The 21,138-nt window shown below is 43.1% G+C and overlaps 1 protein-coding gene across 3 annotated transcripts in view; it reads right to left on the bottom strand.

Moving 5' to 3' along the window:
* Positions 1-21,138, bottom strand: part of SELP (selectin P) — a 41,052-nt gene that overhangs the window by 2,454 nt on the left and 17,460 nt on the right. For all 3 annotated transcript variants that reach the window (XM_082615545.1, XM_082615547.1, XM_082615546.1), the window contains 8 exons: positions 18,702-18,887; positions 15,929-16,114; positions 11,984-12,169; positions 5,661-5,846; positions 4,344-4,553; positions 3,100-3,285; positions 2,136-2,255; positions 264-294 (listed from right to left, as the gene is read on the bottom strand). In XM_082615545.1, the coding sequence (XP_082471671.1) occupies positions 264-294; positions 2,136-2,255; positions 3,100-3,285; positions 4,344-4,553; positions 5,661-5,846; positions 11,984-12,169; positions 15,929-16,114; positions 18,702-18,887 (1,291 nt within the window). The remainder of the gene's footprint in view (positions 1-263; positions 295-2,135; positions 2,256-3,099; positions 3,286-4,343; positions 4,554-5,660; positions 5,847-11,983; positions 12,170-15,928; positions 16,115-18,701; positions 18,888-21,138) is intronic.

Raw genomic sequence — 21,138 nt, 5'->3', positions numbered from 1 at the left:
GCTGAGCCTGCACGTCCGGAGCCTGTGCTCCGCAATGGGAGAGGCCGCAACAGTGAGAGGCCCGCGTACCGTAAAAAACAAAACAAGACAAAAAACATTATGTATTACTAGGACCTATTATCTGTATATTTTCAGAACTAGTCAAGGGGACATTGCCAAAGATTTGTTTCATAAAGGGGTCATCTGTATAATCATTCTGACATACTACAGTGAATTAAAAAGTCAAACTAGAAAAACGTAATCATAAAACATTTCCATCTTACCTTTGAGGGTTCAAGGGGCTTTTTCCTTCATCTGAAATAAGCAAGAAGACACAGAAGATTGGTTTAAGAGTAAAAAATGTGATGAGGGAGAAAGGTCATCAGTGATAAGGATTATTGGGGAGAGTCAGCAGACCGATTTCCAGATGGGCTCATTATGAGACACGTGTAGGGAATATCCCTCCCTAAGAGGTGGGACCTGTTTTAGGCTAAATTAAACGTTCAACGATATGTAACTCCAGAGTCCGCTCATCTTTCTCCTCTTCCCTTTTAGTAACAACCTCTCCTCCTGCCTCTGGTCCCTGCCTTCATCTTCTTCGCTACTCTTGGTTGTTGTTGAGACCATTGGCTCTCGAAACTCATTTCTTTGGCACTGGAGGCCCTCTATCTCTGCATCCTTTGTCACACTCCCTCAGTCGTGATTTGGGCAAGCTAAGCGAGTAAACAAATCCAAACCAACGTAACAGTGGATGTTTTTCTCCCCTGATCACATATGTGATTGGGGGCCTCCTGTCTTAATCCAAACAATGGACTCTGATAGTGGAAAACTTTAAACATGGCAGCAGGTCTGTCAATCATCCCATGGGTAGATAAAAAAGGAAAAGCATCTCATGCCTAAATACATTTAGAAAATATTAAGTGACATGAAGATGAACAAGTATACTTATTACAGGGCATGACTGAGCCTTCAGTGTAATAATGAATGTGCACTTTGAATTTGCAGGGGAGGGACACAGTATGCAGCATTTTCCTAGTATTTGACCATAGAAACCTAGAAAGTTTAAAATCAAATTGGGACAGGTCAAGGGAAAATTCCCCATCTCCACAAATGAATTTATTTATTATAAAGAGATTGGAGGATGGGTGGCTGCTGGTCCCTCTCCACGGTCCAGAGGGTTCCCTGGAAATGTCTCAAAACTAAAGAAAGAACTTGGGGAAAATGCAGGAATACGGTGATTCCTACATGGTAACGGAGATAAGGATTCAGGTCTTAGGAGCTCTCACCTCTGCCTTCTGGATTTGGTTAACCAGGCACGGATGTTGCATGGAGGGACTGGTTGTAGCTTTTTGGTCTTTAAGTAGTGTTATTGTTTGTCTATTGTCCTATTTACTCCCTCACAGAAGAGTATATGAGGGAACATTAGAAAACCAGCCTAATGCAATGGTGGCTTTGTGAAGGGAGAGAGCATGAGAATAGGAAAAAAGGGGTTCTTCCTCTGAGCAGTTAAAAATAGGGAGGGTGGGAGGGAGGGCGACATAAGAGGGAAGAGATATGGGGATATATGTATACGTATAACGGATTCACTTTGTTATAAAGCAGAAACTAACACACCATTGTAAAGCAGTTATACTCCAGTAAAGATGTTAAAAAAAAATAGGTGTGGAAATCTCAATTCCATGAGAATGCTGGCAGGTAGTTTTAACATAGCCACTTTCTGTTCCTGGATTTGAGCATCCCTGACCCCTCTGATACCCCCACTTACTTTCCATGAGGAAAGATGAGGAGACCCATTAGCTTATTAGAAGAGAATTGGCTTATTATTGGCTTCTCTTGTTGCAGAGCACAGGCTTCAGTAGTTGTGGCATATGGGCTCAGTAGTTGTGGCATGCGGGCTCTAGAGCACATGCTCAGTAGTTGTGGTGCGTGGGCTTAGTTGCTCCATGGCATGGGGATCTTCTCGGACCAGGACTCGAACCTGTGTCCCCTGCACTGGCAGGCGGATACTTAACTGCAGATTCTGTGTCATCAGGGAAGCCCCTTGTTTTCTTTTAATGCCAGTGTTTTCAGACATGAACTACTGAGGTTGTTGTTTCACTGCCCTGCCCCAAATCACATGAAAGAAGAAAATAAGGAGAATATTCTTTCCTATTTACCTTTTTGTCTGCAACGCTTTCTTAACAGAGCCAGGAGTAGCCCACCCGTCACTAAACCTGTTGTAGAAGCCACTGCTCCACCAAAGTAAGTCAAGGCTTCCTGGATAGTCAATGGCCTCGCTGCAAAATAAACACATGCACACATGCAAGACATAGGAAGGGTATTGTGCAGAAGACTATCAGTCCCCCAGGAGGTCCCCAAGAACTCTAAAATATGAGATTAAGTAAGTCATCAAAGGTCCTGGCAGTGCTAACGACCCAGCACAAAAAGATCTGGAAGTCATAAACCACTGCAACAGAATGGGATGCCCGCAGGGCCTGATTTTCTTCCTAATGCTTAAATATCAAACATAATTTCCAAAGGAGTCAGGGTAAGGACTTAATAAAAGGAATTAGATGATTAAATGGTAGACACAATAAATGGAAGTTTGGATAAACAAAGTAAACTGTGGGTAATTGGGGGGGCAATTGAAGATTTTTATGTGATGAAAAGTAGTTACAACAAACTGCTAGAGATAAGAAATGAAAAAAAGGGAGGGGGATGAAATAAACCTTACAAACAGATGGAGCTTAATTAAGGAAGATATATTATATTTTTGGAGGTATATGTTAAACAAAGATCTTCTGAGATAATAAATTAGGATTCTGCATTAAATAACCTTCAGTTTAAAACATTTTGAAACTTCAATATATACTACACACAGATTATAAAGAAATGAGAGTATTCATTTCACAAACTGGAGCTTTGAAAAAGGAGTGGTGATTGTTTACACAGTCACTGAATTTGATTCCCACTGCTCTGCATGAGGTACAGAGACGCTGTCTGATTCATTGTGAAACAATTATTAATGCAGGAGAAACCCAGTGATGGAAAGCAACCACTGTCAGAAATACTCAGAGGAGAAACACTGATTTCATTATTTTCCATATCAAAGCGACTTCCTAACCCATATGAGAAATAAACCTTGGCACGCTGGCATGATAGCTGACCACTGGCCATTCTCTTGGCACACTGTTCTCGCTGAGCCACTAAGTAAACGACCCTCTGGGCAATGGAAGCTGCAGGTTGATCCATAGCTGAAATTTCCCCAAGGGTTGGAGCAGTTCATCACTATTGGCTCAGTAACGTGTAGCTTGGAGCATTTGACAGCTGCAGAAAAAAAGAATGCAGGAAAAACAAACATATAGAATGAACATAAAAGAAATTATGGATTCATTTGAAACCTGGCTAGCGTTGCCATTAGATGAGGTAGAATACAAAAGATCAGAAAGGAAATGAGCTACTTTTGACATTCGCACTAGCCCTTCCAACATCACATGTCCTAAGATATCCACTCAAAGAATGATAGCCAAAGAACTAGAAGGGGCACATAGTGGCAATTCAATAAATACCTGCCAGTGGATTGGTCGATTTTACCTACCAAAATACTATTTACAAAATTTTGCTTCTCAAAAACACTGTTGTCCTAAATGTCATTATTACTACCATTGGCAATAAGCTGGCATGTCAGCACATATTTCTTAAAATAACAAGTGTTCAGCATAGCTGGCCTCTGGACGTTGGAAAGAGGCAGAGACTTCCATACTCATTAAACTATTTGTCAGGGAATTTCAGGCTATTCTCCTAAATTTGTGGATAGAAAACTAAATATAACTCAAATTTAACTCAACTCAGGAAACTGAATTTAACTCAGACAAATGTTATTGAGCAACAGTGACATTTTCAAAGCACTGTGCTGTGCTTCCTAGGGAATACAGTGATGAAAGAGACACAGTGCTTCGTGCACAGGGCGATAGGTCTTCAAGAGGTATCAGTCATGATTTATCTTTTTATTTAGCTTCCAATTATGAAAATACGGAACATTTACACTGCCACATCATTAACAGAATTGTAACTTATATTTCACAATTCATATAGCTGGTTTCATGTTTAGCGTGTGTATTGTTCTAACACGTTTTGGACATTTACAAATGTTTCCTCCTTTAGGTCTTTGAGTACCAGGGCATTACCTTGTGACATAAGGAAAGGGAAAAGTTGGTATGCCTGTTGCACATTGCTTCTAATTGGGATTGGTGTGGATTTCATGGAGGAGCTGACACGTGAAGTGGTCACGTGGTCATTGGGGTTGGATGGGATTTCGACAGGCATGTACAGTGACTAGCTTGCTGGAAGATTGCATCAGAACTGCCTGTTCCTTTTCACATTACCTCTGCATGCTGGAGCTACTGCTGTCCATTGTCCAGAAGGTCTGCATCGGAGAGCACTATCTCCCATGAGTGTGAATCCAGCTTTGCATCCAAAGTGGCAAGTGGTATTCAAACCAAAGTTTCCCAGATGATGCTGACAGGACATTGTTCCTTGCTTTGGAGTGACGAGAGATGGGCATTGCACCTCTACAGTAGGAGCTGATACTATGTCTGTTGTGAGAAAATGTTTCAATTTAGAGAACTCCCAATTAGAAGGAGCACAACAGAGTTAAGACTGACATGGGGGGCTTCCCTGGTGGGGCAGTGGTTGAGAGTCCGCCTGCCGATGCAGGGGATACGGGTTCGTGCCCCGGTCTGGGAAGATCCCACATGCTGCGGAACGGCTGGTCCCGTGAGCCATGGCCGCTGAGCCTGCGCGTCCAGAGCCTGTGCTCTGCAACAGGAGAGGCCCCAACTGTGAGAGGCCCGCGTACCGCAAAAAAAAAAAAAAAAAAAAAAAAAGACTGACGTGGAATAACTGCCTTCCACTCCTTTCATAATCAGGGAGGTTCTAGCAATAGCTCCTTAAGGAAGTTAAGGAAAACTATTAAAATCAGGTATGGAAAACCAGATGAGAAAAATGATCTAAAATTGTCCTTGGAGAGATGATTCTCCTGGCCAGAAGAAGAAATTGGAGGTGGAGGGGGGGGGCATCCATGTTACTGATACTAAAAACAAAACAAAACAAAACCAGAGTAATTGGTGCAGAAATATAAGAGTTCAGTAGAAAGAGAAATATGTAGAGGCCAATTGCTTGCTCAGTGCTGCTTTATTGGGAGGTGGTATTGTCCTCTGGCCAAAGGTCAGCATGAAATGTGAGGCATGGATATTGCCACTGGCTGTCACTAAGTTGCCACGTGACAGAAAGATGGCAGTTGACCCCTCTCTGTTTCAGTTCCTTGATTTGAAATACTGGACCGGTGACTACACCCCTAGTGTTCTCTCCTGGCGATGAAGCAATGGAAACCATTCAATCAACTCAACAAAGCTCTTTGAGACAAAGAGGCCACAATTACAAAAGAAAATCTGTGCTTAAGAATTGGTGTTATCTTTTATTCACAAATGTGAAAAAGTCCTGTCACTCCTTGTACATTTTTTAATCCAGGCTGTGTTTCCTAGACCCCAGGAGATAACCCACTTCATGACAAGAAGTGGAGCTTTCACAGTAATAATGTCATGTGTACCTGACACATACTAAGAGTGTATATAAGTGTTTGTTATTTTTGTTGAGGAAATTTCCAGAAGAAGAGCTGTCCCGGCAAGTGTATCCTGTTTTACCGTCACAGGTCGGTCGGGGTGCTGTCCATCTTCCAGAAGCTGTGCATTCAACATGGTTGGACCCCTCCAGCTTAAAGCCCTTGTTACAGGAGAAATAGCAGGTGGAGCCAGCAGTGAATACTCCATGAGTGTCAGGACAATCCAGGCTTCCCTGCTCTGGGGCAGATAGTTCTGGACACTTGATGGCTGGAGAATCAAATCAAGAATGTCACAATCTCCAAATTGATTTGGAAGCCCTGTTTTGCACCAAATTTATTCATTCACATTTTCAGCAAATATTAACTACTTATTGAGCTCCCGCTGTGTCAGGTGTTTTGCTAGGTAGCAGGCATTTCACAATGAGCACAGCAGGTCATGAAGTACAAAGGGCAGGGGGAGGGACGGTGGGCTTGCCGAGAGGAGTATAGGAAGAAGTCACAACAACAAAGAAGTCAAGGATTTAGGCAGTCATCCTCAAGAATTCACAACTTCATCCTCTTCTCTCTACGCCTGCTGCTTTAGAGACCTCATAGCCTCCCCCCAGCTCTCACTGTCCTATCTGTATAAATGCAGTCCAGGTTTTCACTTCTGTCCTTCCTCCTGCCTGAGACTACTTCCAGTTAGATATCCTGCTGTCTCCACAAATTCAACACGTCTAAACCTGCAATGATCATCTTGGGTCCTAAACGACTGTTTCTTCCATTTGGATCCCCAGGCTTTTTTTTTTTTTTTTTTAAACCACAGTTTCATAGCACAGGAAAGCTCAAAACCTCCTGGTGAAGCTCGATTAGTTCCTGGGAAGTCCCTGAACTGACCTTGTGTGTTCTTGCCTCTGGTTCTTGGCTCGCACTGCCCTAAATTTCTTTCAATTTTTACTGAATAAAATCCCACCCATCCTCTAGGATCCAAATGAACACAGCCTCTCTAACGCCTCTGCTGATCACTGCAACCTGAAGTCTTCTCCTCTGAGCGCATCAGTTTTTTCTTTGAACTCATATGCTGTCATATCACATGTCATCTCTTCCCTCTTCTCCTGGATAGAAAGCTCCTAAAACCCAAGAACCGTAAATCTTTGTGTCTCCCACAATTCACACTGCAGGATGTCAAGAGGTGGTGCTCAACCACCTTATGCCAAATGGATGAGCAAATGAATTTTTAATTTACTATTTCCCTCAAAAACTGTTTTGATAAGTTATTGCAGTTACTTGTTTCTCTTAGGATCATGTCTTTCTCCCCACGAAGGTCTCTGACATGACTGTTATTTATCAACAAATATTGGATTATTGACAAACTGAGGGACTATTCTTTCTTTAAATCCAAGACTATCTGAAAGCAATGCCTTGATCAGATAAGGCTCATTTTGCTTAGCTATTTTGCTTTTTAAAAAAAATCTCTTGAAGTCCTATGTAGTGCCTCATGGAAAAGTGATGTATTGGCTTTTACATATTGGCCCATGTGCTTTTTGGTGGCAGGCTATTCACTGAAGGATTGTGGCTCCTTACTGTGTGAATCCATTCAAATAGCCAAAGTAACATACTGAATTTTGGTTTAGAACTCTCAAATTTTTGAGTAATTAATAAATCCATGCCTGGCACATCAATTCCATTTATCAAACATTTATTAAACATATCTATTGGTGTAAGTCATAGACATTAAATCATTTATCAACATTTTCACTAAAATAACTTTTTCAATATCTCCAAGAATTTTATATTTAAACCCAAGAAAATACATAATGTCAATTGCATGAGAGCAGGGACCTTGTCAGCTCTTTTCAACACTGTATCCCAGGCAACAGTGCCTGGCACAAAGTAGGGGGTCCAAAAATATTTGTCAAGTGAACGAATAAGTTAGCACAATTTAATTTGGACACATTCTAACAAGTATTTTTACATGGTGTGAAAAGAAACAAGAGGAGTTACTATTTTAAAAAATTGATTTAAGTGACCCCTCGTATACAAAGAGAATTACTACAGCATTAAATCTACTTGGAGGATATTGCTTTGGTCTCAGTCTTGTCAGTCTTTTTCTGACAAGGTTATAGATATGGCCTTTTGTAGCTAGGAAAGTCTCTAATCCTTCTTCTGTAAACATGAACCTTGTTGAATCTAAGGACGAACTTGTGTAAGGAAGCATGTTTTCCTGTCTGAGGGGCAGCTTTGGTGAGGTTCATGGAAGCCTAACCAGAACGGGCAAGTGGTGGGCACTCAGCAAACACGGGCTGAATTAAATTTGTGGAGTTGTCAAGGAAGTTGTTGGAGTGAAGGGGCCTAGTGCAGATGTAGAGGAAGAGATTTTTACTAAGGAATGACCTCTGTGGGTGACTTTAAAGAGTAGTCATATTCTTGAGCCTACTCTAAAACTTTACCAAAACCTGAGTCATTACAAGAAGAATAGAAAATGGATAAGGGTTGCTTTTATCACCATACTTAATGCTCTATATTTGTGGACTTAAAGGCAGTGCTGCCTACTGGAAAGGTCTTCATTGATATTTTTCTGTAATCCATGAAGTAGCTGTACATGATTGCCTGTGACTTCATGAATTATTGGCATCACTGGCACTCTATTATTATCTTATGACATATTTAGTTAATTCTCTGTTTCTTTGTATTATCTCTTTTTACTTGAGTTGGATACAGTTTTGTCAAGAATTTTTTGCAAAGAAGATATATTATAAATAATAAATTTAATTGAGTTGGCTGTTCTAAACTCAAATTTTTAAAATAAAGGCTAGGAATCTTCATGGAGTCAGAGGAATGCTGGGGGAGTGGAGAAATAAAACAGATGTGAGCGAGCCAGGCCAGAGCTTAGAGGGCACCAGTTTGCTATATTTTAGAACTTGGATGAGCAAGGATGTGGCAGAAGGGCAGAGCTAGGATTGGGATTTGAAACCAGGACCCATCCCTCCCCATCAAGGTGAGGTTAGTCATTACGAGTTGGGTCCAGCAGCCAAACATGGTCTCCAGAGGGCCAATGACAAAGTGATTGGGAAAACAGTCATCTGTGTCAGGATAGTGGCTCAACAGGTGGTGACATGGGGGACACAGAAACCGGATATAAGCAATTCAGCACTGCTTAGGTTCAGGGAAAGGAATTCAGGTCCTGGGGTGGGGCAAAGGCTGGGAGGAGACTGGAAAATACAGGCAGAGCTCAGGTCCTAGAGAGACCAGGAAACTGGCTTTCTAACTAAAAGGGAAATATCTGTGGACCTACTCAAAAAATGGAACCTCACATTGTGCTGTGAAGCAGGCGACTCAGCATTGCACCTGCCACACCACCCCTCCTTACTTGGTGGCCCTCAAGCCTCTGTGATATAGCCCAGGACTCTGAAAAACACTATGTGAAAAATCAAGGTTCAGTGCTGAAGGGTTAAAAATTCATGGACTCAGACATATGGGAAAAGAAGAGGAACTATCTGCCTAAATCTAGAGAATAAATTTAGAGAATGAGGTAGAAACACAGGTACAAAAGCCAGAGCTAATGATCAGGTGCACACAGGGTTGACAATTCCAAAGCCCATAGTTGACTAAAGCTGCTGCCCCTGGTCAAGTTTGGTTCTAGACACTGGGTAGGGCTAGGCCTGAAGGGTGGTGGGCAAATGCCATCTCGTGTGGAGAAAAGGAGGTGGAAAGGAGTGAGGGGAATGAGGGCTTCAGAGATTACAGATTTAGCAACCATGTTGATTGCATATATGATTTAAACTTTAGTGAGATATTTCTTAGGGATTTTTTATTCTTTAGCTTTAAAACAGAATGTGGAAAAACAGAGCTTATGATAAATGCCCATGGAATAAACAAACGAGTGATTGAGAAATAAGTGATGAAGCCTTAATGTTATCAGTCATAAATGTTCTAGATTCCTCCGGTGGCTTGTAGTATATCTTTTTAACAGCAGGTGATAGCATTTTGTCCTTTAGTCTACAGAATTCGTGTCCAGGGAAGAGACCTCAGAGTTGTTGTTGTTGTTTTTTTACATCATTATTGGAGTATAATTGCTTTAAAATGTTGTGTTAGTTTCTGCTGTATACAAAGTGAATAAGCTGTTTGTGTACATATATCCCCATACCCTCTCCCTCTTGCGTCTCCCTCCCACCCTCCCTATCCCACCCCTCTAAGTGGACACAAAGCACCGAGCTGATCTCCCTGTGCTATGCGGCTGCTTCCCACTAGCTATCTATTTTACATTTGGTAGTGTATCTATGTCCATGCCACTCTCTCACCTCATCACAGCTTCCCCTCCCCGCCGTGTCCACAAGTCCCTTCTGTACGTCTGCGGCTTTATTCCTGTCCTGTCCCTCGGTTCATTAGAACCACTTTTTTTTAGATTCCATTTATATGTGTTAGCATACGGAGACCTCAGAGTTGATCTTGCTCACTCCTCTCCTTTTGGAATCGAGAAAATCAAGGGTGTGACATGATTTACATGGTCCATGACTCCACGGAAGAGCAATACAGGTCTTTGGATATTAATCTAGTGCTCATTCCACGAGAAGGAATACGTATTTAGCTCTTTTCACTAATAGATTTCTATCAACATATTGTCTCATTTGATCACTCATTTCGGCAACTAGACAAGAGCAGTGGAAAAGAGTAAATTTACAAGTGACTGACCCGGGATTTAGAAACCTGCCACTGTGTGGCAGTGTAGTGTAGTGTAGTGGTAAAAGCTCTGGCCCTGTAATCAGGCTAGACCTGGGTTTGAATCCTAACTCCTTACTTCCTATCTATTAGATCTTTGCCAGCTATTTATCTTCCATTTCCTCATCTTTAAAACGGGGAGAGTGATAACCATACTGAGGATTGTTGTGTGGATTGAATGCAAAAAATGCATATGAAATAGCTGGTAGTTATTTACACAAGCAATAAAAATTAGCTATTACTGCTGGTATAGTACACAGAACAATAGAACAATGGCAACTTTTTTTTTTTTTTTTTTTTTTTGCGGTACGCGGGCCTCTCACTGTTGTGCCCTCTCCCGTTGCGGAGCACAGGCTCCGGACGCGCAGGCTCAGCGGCCATGGCTCACGGACCCAGCCGCTCCGCGGCATGTGGGATCTTCCCGGACCAGGGCATGAACCCATGTCCCCTGCATCGGCAGGCGGACTCCCAACCACTGAGCCACCAGGGAAGCCCCAATGGCAACTTTTGAAAGTAAACATGAGCTATAAATTAATCAATTCATACACTTCTATTTTAGAGCATACTATATACTAGGTAGGTGTCAGTCAGATGTTTCGGGAGAATCAAAGACAGATAAGGTCTGGCCCTTGCCTTTGAGAATCTACTAATTCATTGTCAATAGGGCTTGAGCTTGAATAAATTTAACCAGTAAATGATAAGCTTCAATTCAACAGATACTTGTCACACACCTACTTTTTTTTTCTGTCTAGTTGCTGCAGGAAATACAAAGGTGAATGCGGCACAGTTCCTGCCCTCAAGGAGCTCATAATCCATATAGAAGTTGAGCAAGGAGAAACATACACAAATAGATAAACTGTGACATCCTTGAGGGGTTGGGTTGAAATCACATCCATCCCTGAGTAAGCTCAGTGTCTGGGGCTTAGTAGTGCTCAGCGAAGGTGGATGTGGGAATGAATGAGTAAGAGTGTAGTAGAAAAATTCTTTATAATGAAGTAAAAGTCCCAGTAACATAGCTGAACTTCATCACTTACTAATAGTGTGAATTTCGACAAGTTACATAATCTCCGAGCCTCTATTTTCTCATCTGTAAAATAGAGACAATACTGCCTGTCCTCATTATTTTAGAATTGTAATAAACATCAAATGTCACAGTGACACTAAAGCACATTATAAAACTATGAAATGTTTAAAGTTATTATTATAAGACTATTCAGAGAAGACTTCCCTGGTGGCACGGTGGTTAAGAATCCACGTGCCAATGTAGGGGACATGGGTTCAAGCCCTGGTCTGGGAAGATCCCACATGCTGCAGAGCAACTAAGCCCATGTGCCACAACTACTGCCTGAGCTCTAGAGCCCGTGAGCCACAACTACTAAAGCCCGTGCACCTAGAGCCCGCGCTCTGCAACAAGAGAAGCCACTGCAATGAGAAGCCCGCACACCACAATGAACAGTAGCCCCCATTCACCATGAATAAAGAATGCCCGTGCGCAGCAATAAAAACCCAATGCAGCAAATAAATAAATAAATATTTTTAAAAAAGAATATTCAGAGAGAGAGAGAGAAAAGCTTTTGGTCTAGATGGTTATGCTTTGTGGAGAAAGCTTCCTTTAGCTTAAGAACAGGTTTACATGAACTCCTGATGATCCTCCATTCTATACTGTTACTTGAGAAGCTGTAAGAGAGGATAGACCCATGGTCCTACCGTCGCACGTTGGTGGGGAATCTGTCCAGTGTCCAGATGGAGTACAGTCCAATCTTTCCGGTCCAGATAAAGAGAATCCCTCATCACAGGTGAACTGACATGTGGTCTTATAACTGGAATCTCCAAGAGGCTGGACACAGGTCTTTGTTCCATTCTGAGGGTTCGGGAGAGGTGCGCAGGTAACGGCTACCGTGGGCATGGCCAAGGAGGAGAGAGGAGGTTGTTTTAGAACACAACAACTTAAATCAGTGTGTGTGTGTGTGTGTGTGTGTGTGTGTGTGTGTGTGTCCTTAACATACCAGGGCAGCGTGGGGCTAGAAATGATTGTTTGAATTTCATGGTGCTTTGTCACCAGGTAGAAGTCTTGTACATGTGAAATAGCAGCAGTTGACAGTGGATTGGTATCCTGAAATGCTCACCCCCAAAGAGCTTTAGAGGTGATTTAAAAGGGAGCTGGTGCTTTGTTGGGAAAGATAGTGATGCAGCTCATGTTAGTTGCTCCTGGACAGGAGAAGGACTGGCTGCTTCCTTGATACCTTCTTCAGAGATAGACCTAATCACCTTGCCATAAAACAATGACAGGTGATTTGAAATAGGGAAATGGAGTAATACTTTTTCCCCTTCCAGAAGTTCCTTCCCCCAACCAAGTGGTGGAAAGAATCTGGGTCCAACGCCTGCCTCTGTTACTTACTAGCAATGTATCTCTGGACAATAAGCTTTCTGAATCTTAGTTGCTTCATCTATGAAATGGGAGATAAAACAATCCTTGCCTTGCAGGGATCCTCAGTTATATAAAATAATAGGTTAACTAAATCATAGGCAAAAATTAAATTTAAAAATATTTTAACAATCACGGGCCTCCCTGGTGGCGCAGTGGTTGAAAGTCCACCTGCCGATGCAGGGGATACGGGTTCGTGCCCCGGTCTGGGAGGATCCCATATGCCGCGGAGCGGCTGGGCCCGTGAGCCATGGCTGCTGAGCCTGCGCATCCGGAGCCTGTGCTCCGCAACGGGAGAGGCCACAACAGTGAGAGGCCCACGTACCGCAAAAAAAAAAAAAAAAAATTTTAACAATCATGACACAAAGTAGGCACATAATGTAACTGGCCATCTGCAGATGCGCTTCCCACCAGTCTCATCCTACAATGACCAGCCCCAGATGACACTACTTGTTCACCTACAAAAAACAGTAAATAAGATCTCATGGTTCTTTGCCACAGCTTATCCATGTGGAGTTTGTGGTGCTGGAGGACTTGATTTGGTTGGAGATCATGCTCTGTGACTTTTGGCAAGTCACTTAACCCCTCTGAGCCTCAATATGTTCACCTTTAAAATGTGGAGAATAGCATTAAATAGCTCTCAGGATTTTTACAAGGCTAAAAAGTGAAAACACTCTGTATGCAAATGTTAATGGCTGCCAAGATATCCCTCAGCCAATTAGTGAAATAAAACTCAGATTAAACATATTGGCATTAAAAAATGAAGGCTAAGAGAACGCATGGTTTAGGGTGTTTCTTCTTCACTGTTTGGCCTGATTGGGTAGTGTATGGCTTTAGACCAGAGACAGTGGTGGAGTGGATGAACATAGGGCCATTTCCACTGATTTGAACTGCTTGAGGTCTTGAGAGCATTTTCTGTTTCTCTTTCTCTCTCTTCCCTTCCTCCCTTCTCCTTTCCAGCTACATTTCACCCCCAACCCCCAATCTCATCCCTTTGTCGAAAGGCCTAGTTATTTTCTGCCACTTGAAAAGTCTTTCTGTATTCAGTGTGGGAGTGGTGGGTAAGGGAGAGTAGGCAAGTCAAGAAGCCTATAAACTGTAAGGACAAATTGGGAGGGTGTTGGTACCATGAGTCCGTTTGCAGCTCTTTTGCGGCCTTGCCTTCTGATAGCTCGGGTGGGGATACAGGGGCAAGGGGGACCTTGGAAAGGGAAATTGAGAACACCCTCTCAAGAGCATTACAACAGCTTGTGAGTGCAAGCTTCGTGGTACCTTCCTGTGCAGACCACATTTGGGTATTTCACTTGATGCTCGCCCAGCAACAAGAGGAGAAAGTTCAGTCAGAGTAAACAAAGAACTAAAAGCGGAAGGGAAGTGGAAGGTCACAGGAAGCCATGGTGAGTGTGAGCCTCCTTGCTGTGAAACACCCACAGGTGGGCCGGTGTGGGGCAATGAACTGCAATCTGTGCCCTGAACAGCCCAGGGTTGTTTGGAAGGGTGCTAAGCATTGTAACACCCCCCTCAGGGACTCCAAGTTCTTCCCCAAAGCTGTGTGGACTTTGTAGCATATCCAGCCTTCAGTGTAGCCCAGGTGACAGCTGAAGAGCCAAGGTCACAAGCCTCACCTTGGTCTCTGCAGACCCAGCTCAGAAGGTGTGCCCATCCCTAGCCCCTGTGGCTTGCCATGCTCTCTTGTGCCTGGGGCTAAAGGACATGTAGTTCTATTGAGTTGGTCAGCCTCTTTGTTCGTTCGTTTGTTCATTCATTCACTCACTGTTGACCTAACTTAACAGTAGTGAGTATGTGTGTGTGCATGTGTGTGCTTGTGTGGGACCTGAAATAGCAAGTGGTTTCCTTTTTATTAAAAACATGTTTCTGCCTGCTTTCACTCATGTTGGAAGTGGGTACGAAGTGAAAAGCAAAGGCAAACAATGCAGAATTGGCTAGTATTTTACCTACCTAATTTTATTATTAAAATTGTATATATATAAAAAATACTAATCATAAAAATACTAATCATATGGAGGAAAAAGTGGGAAAATATTGGAAGAATTCATACAAGAATGGAGAAACATAACCAGTGTCTGTTTTAGGGTTGGGTATTTGGGGGAGGTATTTAAGAGGATTTTTTTGTTTCTCTATTTCCTTATTTTTCTGTAGCTTTTATAAATAAAAATTTTATTGTTTAAAAGCAGTATTGGGCTTCCCTGGAGGCGCAGTGGTTGAGAGTCCGCCTGCCGATGCAGGGGACACGGGTTTGTGCCCTGGTCCGGGAAGATCCCACATGCCGCGGAGCGGCTGGGCCCGTGATCCATGGCCGCTTAGCCTGCGCGTCCAGAGCCTGTGCTCCGCAACGGGAGAGGCCACAACAGTGAGAGTCCCGCGTGCCGCAAAAACAAAACAAAACAAAACAAAAAGCAGTATTTGCCATGAATATAAGTAAATAATTGGATACACTGAGTAGAAAAAGGAATGGGGAGTATAAAAAGCGTACATCTGTCCTTCAGTTCCTAAACACAGATGATTAGAACCAGTTCTATTCCGTACAATAACTGCCTTTACTTTATATCAAGTGTAATGCAGACTAATATGCTTATGCTGAACATATATATACTTTTTTTCTTCTGAGAATCCTGTTGACCTTGCATGTACAGATTAGTTTCTTCCTCTTTTCATCAGTCTTCACTTTATCCTAAGTGGATTTCTCCAGTCTTAACACAGCTCTTGGAGGATGTTTGCAGCCAGGCACCTGTAAATTCTGCCCCTCCCATTCCACTATTAAACCCGGGAGTTAGCCCCCATTCCACCATTGACTCCGTGGTTCCTAGGAGCAAAGTGCCAGATCAGTCTTGGAACAACCATCTTGAGGCTAGTTCTTCCCTCTGGCCTTCTTTCCAGATACTGTCTTGAGCCAAGTGAGAACAGTCCACCTGGTTCATGATAGGAGCCTTCATGCCCTGGGAAAGGCCCCAGGACAGAGCTGGCACCAGGCCACCACCATACCCCCCTGCCACCTTCCTGTTGCCAGACATCCTGTCGCTTGTGGTACCTGCCTAGCCCCTGAAGGCATTTGCATTTTGGATCCCTGGGTTACGTGATGACAGTGTTTATTCATTTTCCAGTCCATTTCAAGTTTCTGTCCCCTAGACAGTTACCACCTTTAAAATACAGCTTTGTAAAATAAGCCTACAGTTTATTTCCAAGACACTGGAAAGAATTCATTTTACCTTGGCATTCTGGAAAAGGAGCATTCCAGTTCCCCGTATCCAAGCATTGCAGCACACTTGCTCCCACCAGGAGAAAGCCTTCATCACAGGTGAAGCTGCAGGTCGACTGGTACCTAAAGGCGCCAAAGGGATGGGAGCAGTTCACCTGGGCCTTGTTTGAGGCTGGCAGATACTGGCACTGCAGCGCTAAGGAGTGAGGAAGTGAGAAAGTAAGGGAGTGAGGAAAGTAATAAACAAGTACTCATTGATTTCCACCCCTTAACTCTTTCTAGTGCCAACAGGAGGGATTTCTGAATTGGGCACGTTTAACCTGGAGGACGAGAAAAGTGTCATGTAATCCCAATGCCAAATGAAGGACTTTATGAGGAAATGTTGAGCCATCATTAAGCATTTGGCAATATGTATTCATAGTTTTAAAAATATCGCACTTTTGGACCCAAGAATCTATGCTCAGTATGTAACAAGATGCATATCAAACATCAGTTCAGAGAATTTTGATCATGATATTATTTGTGAGAGGAAAATATTGAAAATGAACATAAATGCCACTAATTAGAGGCCAAAAATTAACTATCGTGGATCCACGAAGGGAATGTGATATATTTCACCTTGGAAAGATATGGGAGGTGTCTCAATGCACAACGTCAAGTGAAAAAGCAGGATAAACATTATATACACACCATGATCTCAATCATATAATGCAGATGGCCACAAAGGGAGAGAACACATGTATTCTATATATATTAAGTCTTTTCTCATCTTTAAAAGGGGAGCAATGGTTTTAACTACCTCATGGAGTTCGACTGACATGCTCAGTAAATATTATCTATTATTGTTATTACTAATAGTAGTAGCGGCAGCAGAAGTGGTAGCAATAGTCGTAAAATCATTACAGCTATGCATCAGATGCAGACCGTGAACGTCAGAGTGGGAGACGCTAGGAAGGCCTACCAGGGGAGTTACTGAAACCACATATCTAGGTGCTTAAGAGAATGGTCAATTCTCTCTTCTGGATGATTAGACATTGACCTGACTGGAGACAAGAATGTCTCCAGTGACCCCTTACGACCCTCTCCTTTTAAGCATGTCAGAGGGCTCTCTGTGTCTTTGTCTCTCAGACAGTACATTCCCCGTACATCCCATTCCCCTCGCTAAGCCTCACCATCATGTTGTATGATGATCTATTCCTCTACTGCCTCACTTGTTTTTTCCAATGTTTTAACTGTAGTAAAATACACATAGCATAGCCTAAAACTTATCTTTTACCACTTAACCATTTCTAAGTGTACATTGCAGTGGGATTAAGTACATTCATATTTTTGTGCAACTATCACCACCATCCATCTTCAGAACATTTAACAGCAACTACCTATTCCTCCTCTAGGCCCCAGCAACAACCATTCCACTTTCTGTCTCAGTGATTCTGACTTCTCTAAGTACCTCCTGTATGTGGAATCATTCAGTACTTGTCTTTTTGTGATTGGCTTACTATACTCAGCATAATGTCCTTGAGATTCATCCATGTTGTAGCATATGTCAGAATTTCCTTCCTTTTTAAGGCCGAATAATACTCCATTGTATGTATGGATATACCACATTTTTCTTATCCATTCGTCTATCATGGACACTTGGGTTGCTTCCACATTTTGACTGTTATGAAAAATGCTGCTATGAACGTGGGCGTATCCATCTCTCTTCAAGGCCCTACTTTCAAACCACTGCCTCATTTTAAAATCAAGTATACTTAGACCCAAGGGTTCACATAAATTGCTTGGGATCTCACATGAAGTACCAATATTTTCATTTCTGGGACATAAATTCTGTGTGGGGTACCTCTTGTAAAAAAAAATAATCTTTGTGACTTCCCCATGCCTCAGTTCTTCAAGAACAAAATATTGAGAACATGAACTGTTAAAGGAGATCACTTTGTAAAATCAGATCAGAGACATATGATTTACAAGGTAATGTTATGATCATTATTTTACCTACATTTGTAAAGCTCATAGCAGTTTTTTTTTAAATAAGTTTATTTATTTTATTTTATTTATTTTTGGCTGCGTTGGGCCTTCGTTGCTGTGCACAGGCTTTCTCTAGTTGCAACGAGCGGGGGCTACTCTTTGTTGTGGAGCACAGGCTCTAGGCGCCCAGGCTTCAGTAGTTGTGGTGCGCAGGCTCAGTAGTTGTGGCTCACAGACTTAGTTACTCTGTGGCATGTGAGATCTTCCAGGACCAGAAATGGAACCTGTGCCCTGCATTGGCAGATGGACTCTTAACCACTGTGCCACGAGGGAAGTCCCTCGTAGCATTTTCAAGCTTGCATTTACACATATTAATCCACAACCACTAGTGAGGTGGGTAACGGAGATAACAGTACTCTTATTTTGCAGGTGACACTGAGTTTCAGAGAGACCAAAAGCTTGTTGCCAGGAAATGACAGAACTGGACTAAATGTCTTGTCATTACCCTTCCACTGTTCCATGCTGTTCCTCATGCATAATTCTTTCCTCCCAGCCCCCCCACCCCCTTCATGCCAACTCACGACATCCATGTCAGTTCATGCAGCCCTCGCCTTGCGTTTCAGGATACTGTAATGAACACATGCCTAAGACTGCCCTCACTCACCACTTCATCCCGAGTGCCCACACAAAGGGCCTGGCACATAACAGAGTCTTAGTGAATGTTTGAATAATAAATGAATGATAGAGCTAAATGCACATGCTGATGCCTTTCATAAGCTGAGAGGCAGGGAAGCAACGTTATGCTATCACAGTACCTTGACAGACTGGGGCTGGCGCTGTCCACTGTCCCAGATCAGCACATCGAACTGTGTCAGCTCCTCTCAGTGTGAAACCCTTAGCACAGTGAAAGCTACAGTTGCTGTTGTACTGAAACACTCTCGAAGACAGGGAGCAATCCATGCTTCCGTGGACAGGACTCTCCAGAGGCTCACAGGCAATGGCTAAATGGAAAAAGTGATTGTCTGATACTGGGCAGTAGAAAGGCTCAATTCTTTCTCAGAAGAGCCCCTTGAGAGATGCCCCATCTTTTCGACCCACACTGTCAGTATATGCAGAACCCTAAATCCTCCTTTGTCGAAAAGAGGTATGTGCCGGGTACACCTTGCCATGTCCCTCTTTACCTGGATCACTCACCTGCCCTTCAAGTCTCAGCTTAGACTTCACTTTCCTTAAGAAGCCTTCCCTGCCCACCCCAGCTCGGGCTAGAAGCTCTTCCAGTGTGCTCCCTGTTCTTGAGCTGTTCATGCATTATTGTAATTCTGCCCCTTAGACCACAGTCTCCTTGAGGCTGGTGTCATTCATCCAGAGCTGTATTCCCAGAGCCTGGCAGTGTTTTGGGCATTGAAGGTGCTCTTTAAATATTTACTGGCAATATCTGTGAAATTGGATCTGGAAGGAGGAGATATAGAGCAGGCTGGACTTTTAAGGAAAAGGCTGGAACAACATAGCTTATTGTTGGCACTCTAATACCGAGCACTATTAAATGATCCTGAAAGAGCCTTGTCTCTTGAACACAGGATGTCATCCTAATCAGACTGCAATTGCCAAGTGAGTGCAGCCCAAGGTCAGTTCCTGAGCACAATTAAGCCCCGAGTGACCTCAGTTCTGATAAAGACTGGCTTCCTCCTGCTCTTCCTTGACAAAGCATTTCATCTCCAGGATACTCCTGGAGTTTATCAGAGTATAAAGACTACCTGTACACTGTGACCTTAGACCTCTCTTTTTTACAGAATCAGGGCATTTAAGCCCCTCTAGTGTTTCTTTCTTACTTGGCAGATGAGAAAAGTGAGGTTCAGAAATTTTAAGTGACATCCCTAAGGTCTTACATGTAGAGAGTAGTAGAGCTGGGTTTATAATCCAGGTCTCCCGGGAATTCCCTAACCCAACATTTAATTTCCCCCATCCTAGTCCCCATTTTTGCTTTAGAAGATGAAGGTGTGAGGCAATTACACAGCATTCAGTTTTGTGGTATTAGCTAACTGCCTAGAATTGTGTCACACCCTCTTTTTCAATGCAGTGTTCCTTTGATCCTTTGTCAAAGGCTACCACTGAGGGCTATGATGAGCAATCTCTCTCTGTGTCCTAATAGCCACTGTTCTGACTCCATCTGAAGTGTAGGAAGGACACTGACCCACAGCTTCTATACACCAATGAGGCAGGGAGGGAAAAAAGAGGCAGAGACAAAGGCTCTCTGCGAGGTACGTTATACAAGCTATTTAATTGTATACTTTTTATATATTTCATTGAAGCTCCTTGCAATTCGTAGCTCATTTCATGGAGGAGAAAACCATGCCTCCCGGATGCTGAACAACCTGTTTCAGTGCCAGAGCCTGGAGGAGGTCACCCTGATGTTAAGAGCCCTTGATCTTTCCACTGTGCTGTGACTCCTTCCCGGTGCACTGGGGGCTGCTAATGAAAAATCCTACCCTCGAAGGCTGGCAAGGGTGCAGTCCCCCAGCCAGGGCCAGTGCAGCAGAGTGTGTCCCAGCCTCTCACTCGATGGTCAGGTTCACATTCAAATTTGTAGCTGGAGCCATTGCAAAGGCAGTGAGGGGATGGACACAGTCCAGGGTTCCTTTGCTAGGGGCTTCCGGGAGCTGACACTGCGTAGCTGGAGAGAGCAACCAAGGACAGAGAGAAAGGTACTGAGGAAGGAGAAAAACCATGCCCACAGCTAGAGAGCAATGGTGAATCCACCTCTGGAAATCCACGTGGCGCTAGGAATCTGTAAGGTTCAGGAGACCCTAGTGATGTTTGTCCAGACTTGTATGTAGTACCAGGCTTCAGGGGGACCTAAATCTCTTTAAAATAAAAGACTCCTTCAAGCTTTTTCTAATGTCCTTTATTCCCTTTACTGCTATAAACCTGTCCTGGTAGGTCTTCTAGTGTCTACTTACAGATGTAGATGCTACCCTTTCCCTCTTACGTGAAATTTATGAATGAGGTCGTTCTGAAATTGCTTGAGGACAGTGAGTTTTGGGGAAAGGAGGACTTTTAAATGTTGTTTTAAATAAGTAGTAAAATCAGCATCTTTTTTTTTTTTCTAGAGCCTGACACTCTTTTCCTATCCCAGATGAACACAATCTAGCTGAGTGGTAGGTAAAAGGAGAGTCAAGTTGTGGTGATTCAGGCCAGTTTCTCCATAAGCTAGTCAGTTTCATCTGTGCTCCCATCAAGAACCAGGTGCAGTGG

The sequence above is a fragment of the Mesoplodon mirus genome (genome assembly GCF_964341445.2).
Source record: "Mesoplodon mirus genome assembly, chromosome: 3".
NCBI classification, from domain to species: Eukaryota; Metazoa; Chordata; class Mammalia; order Artiodactyla; family Ziphiidae; genus Mesoplodon; species Mesoplodon mirus.
Note: the sequence above shows the minus strand (reverse complement) of the source record. Positions and strands in the feature narration are given on the sequence as shown.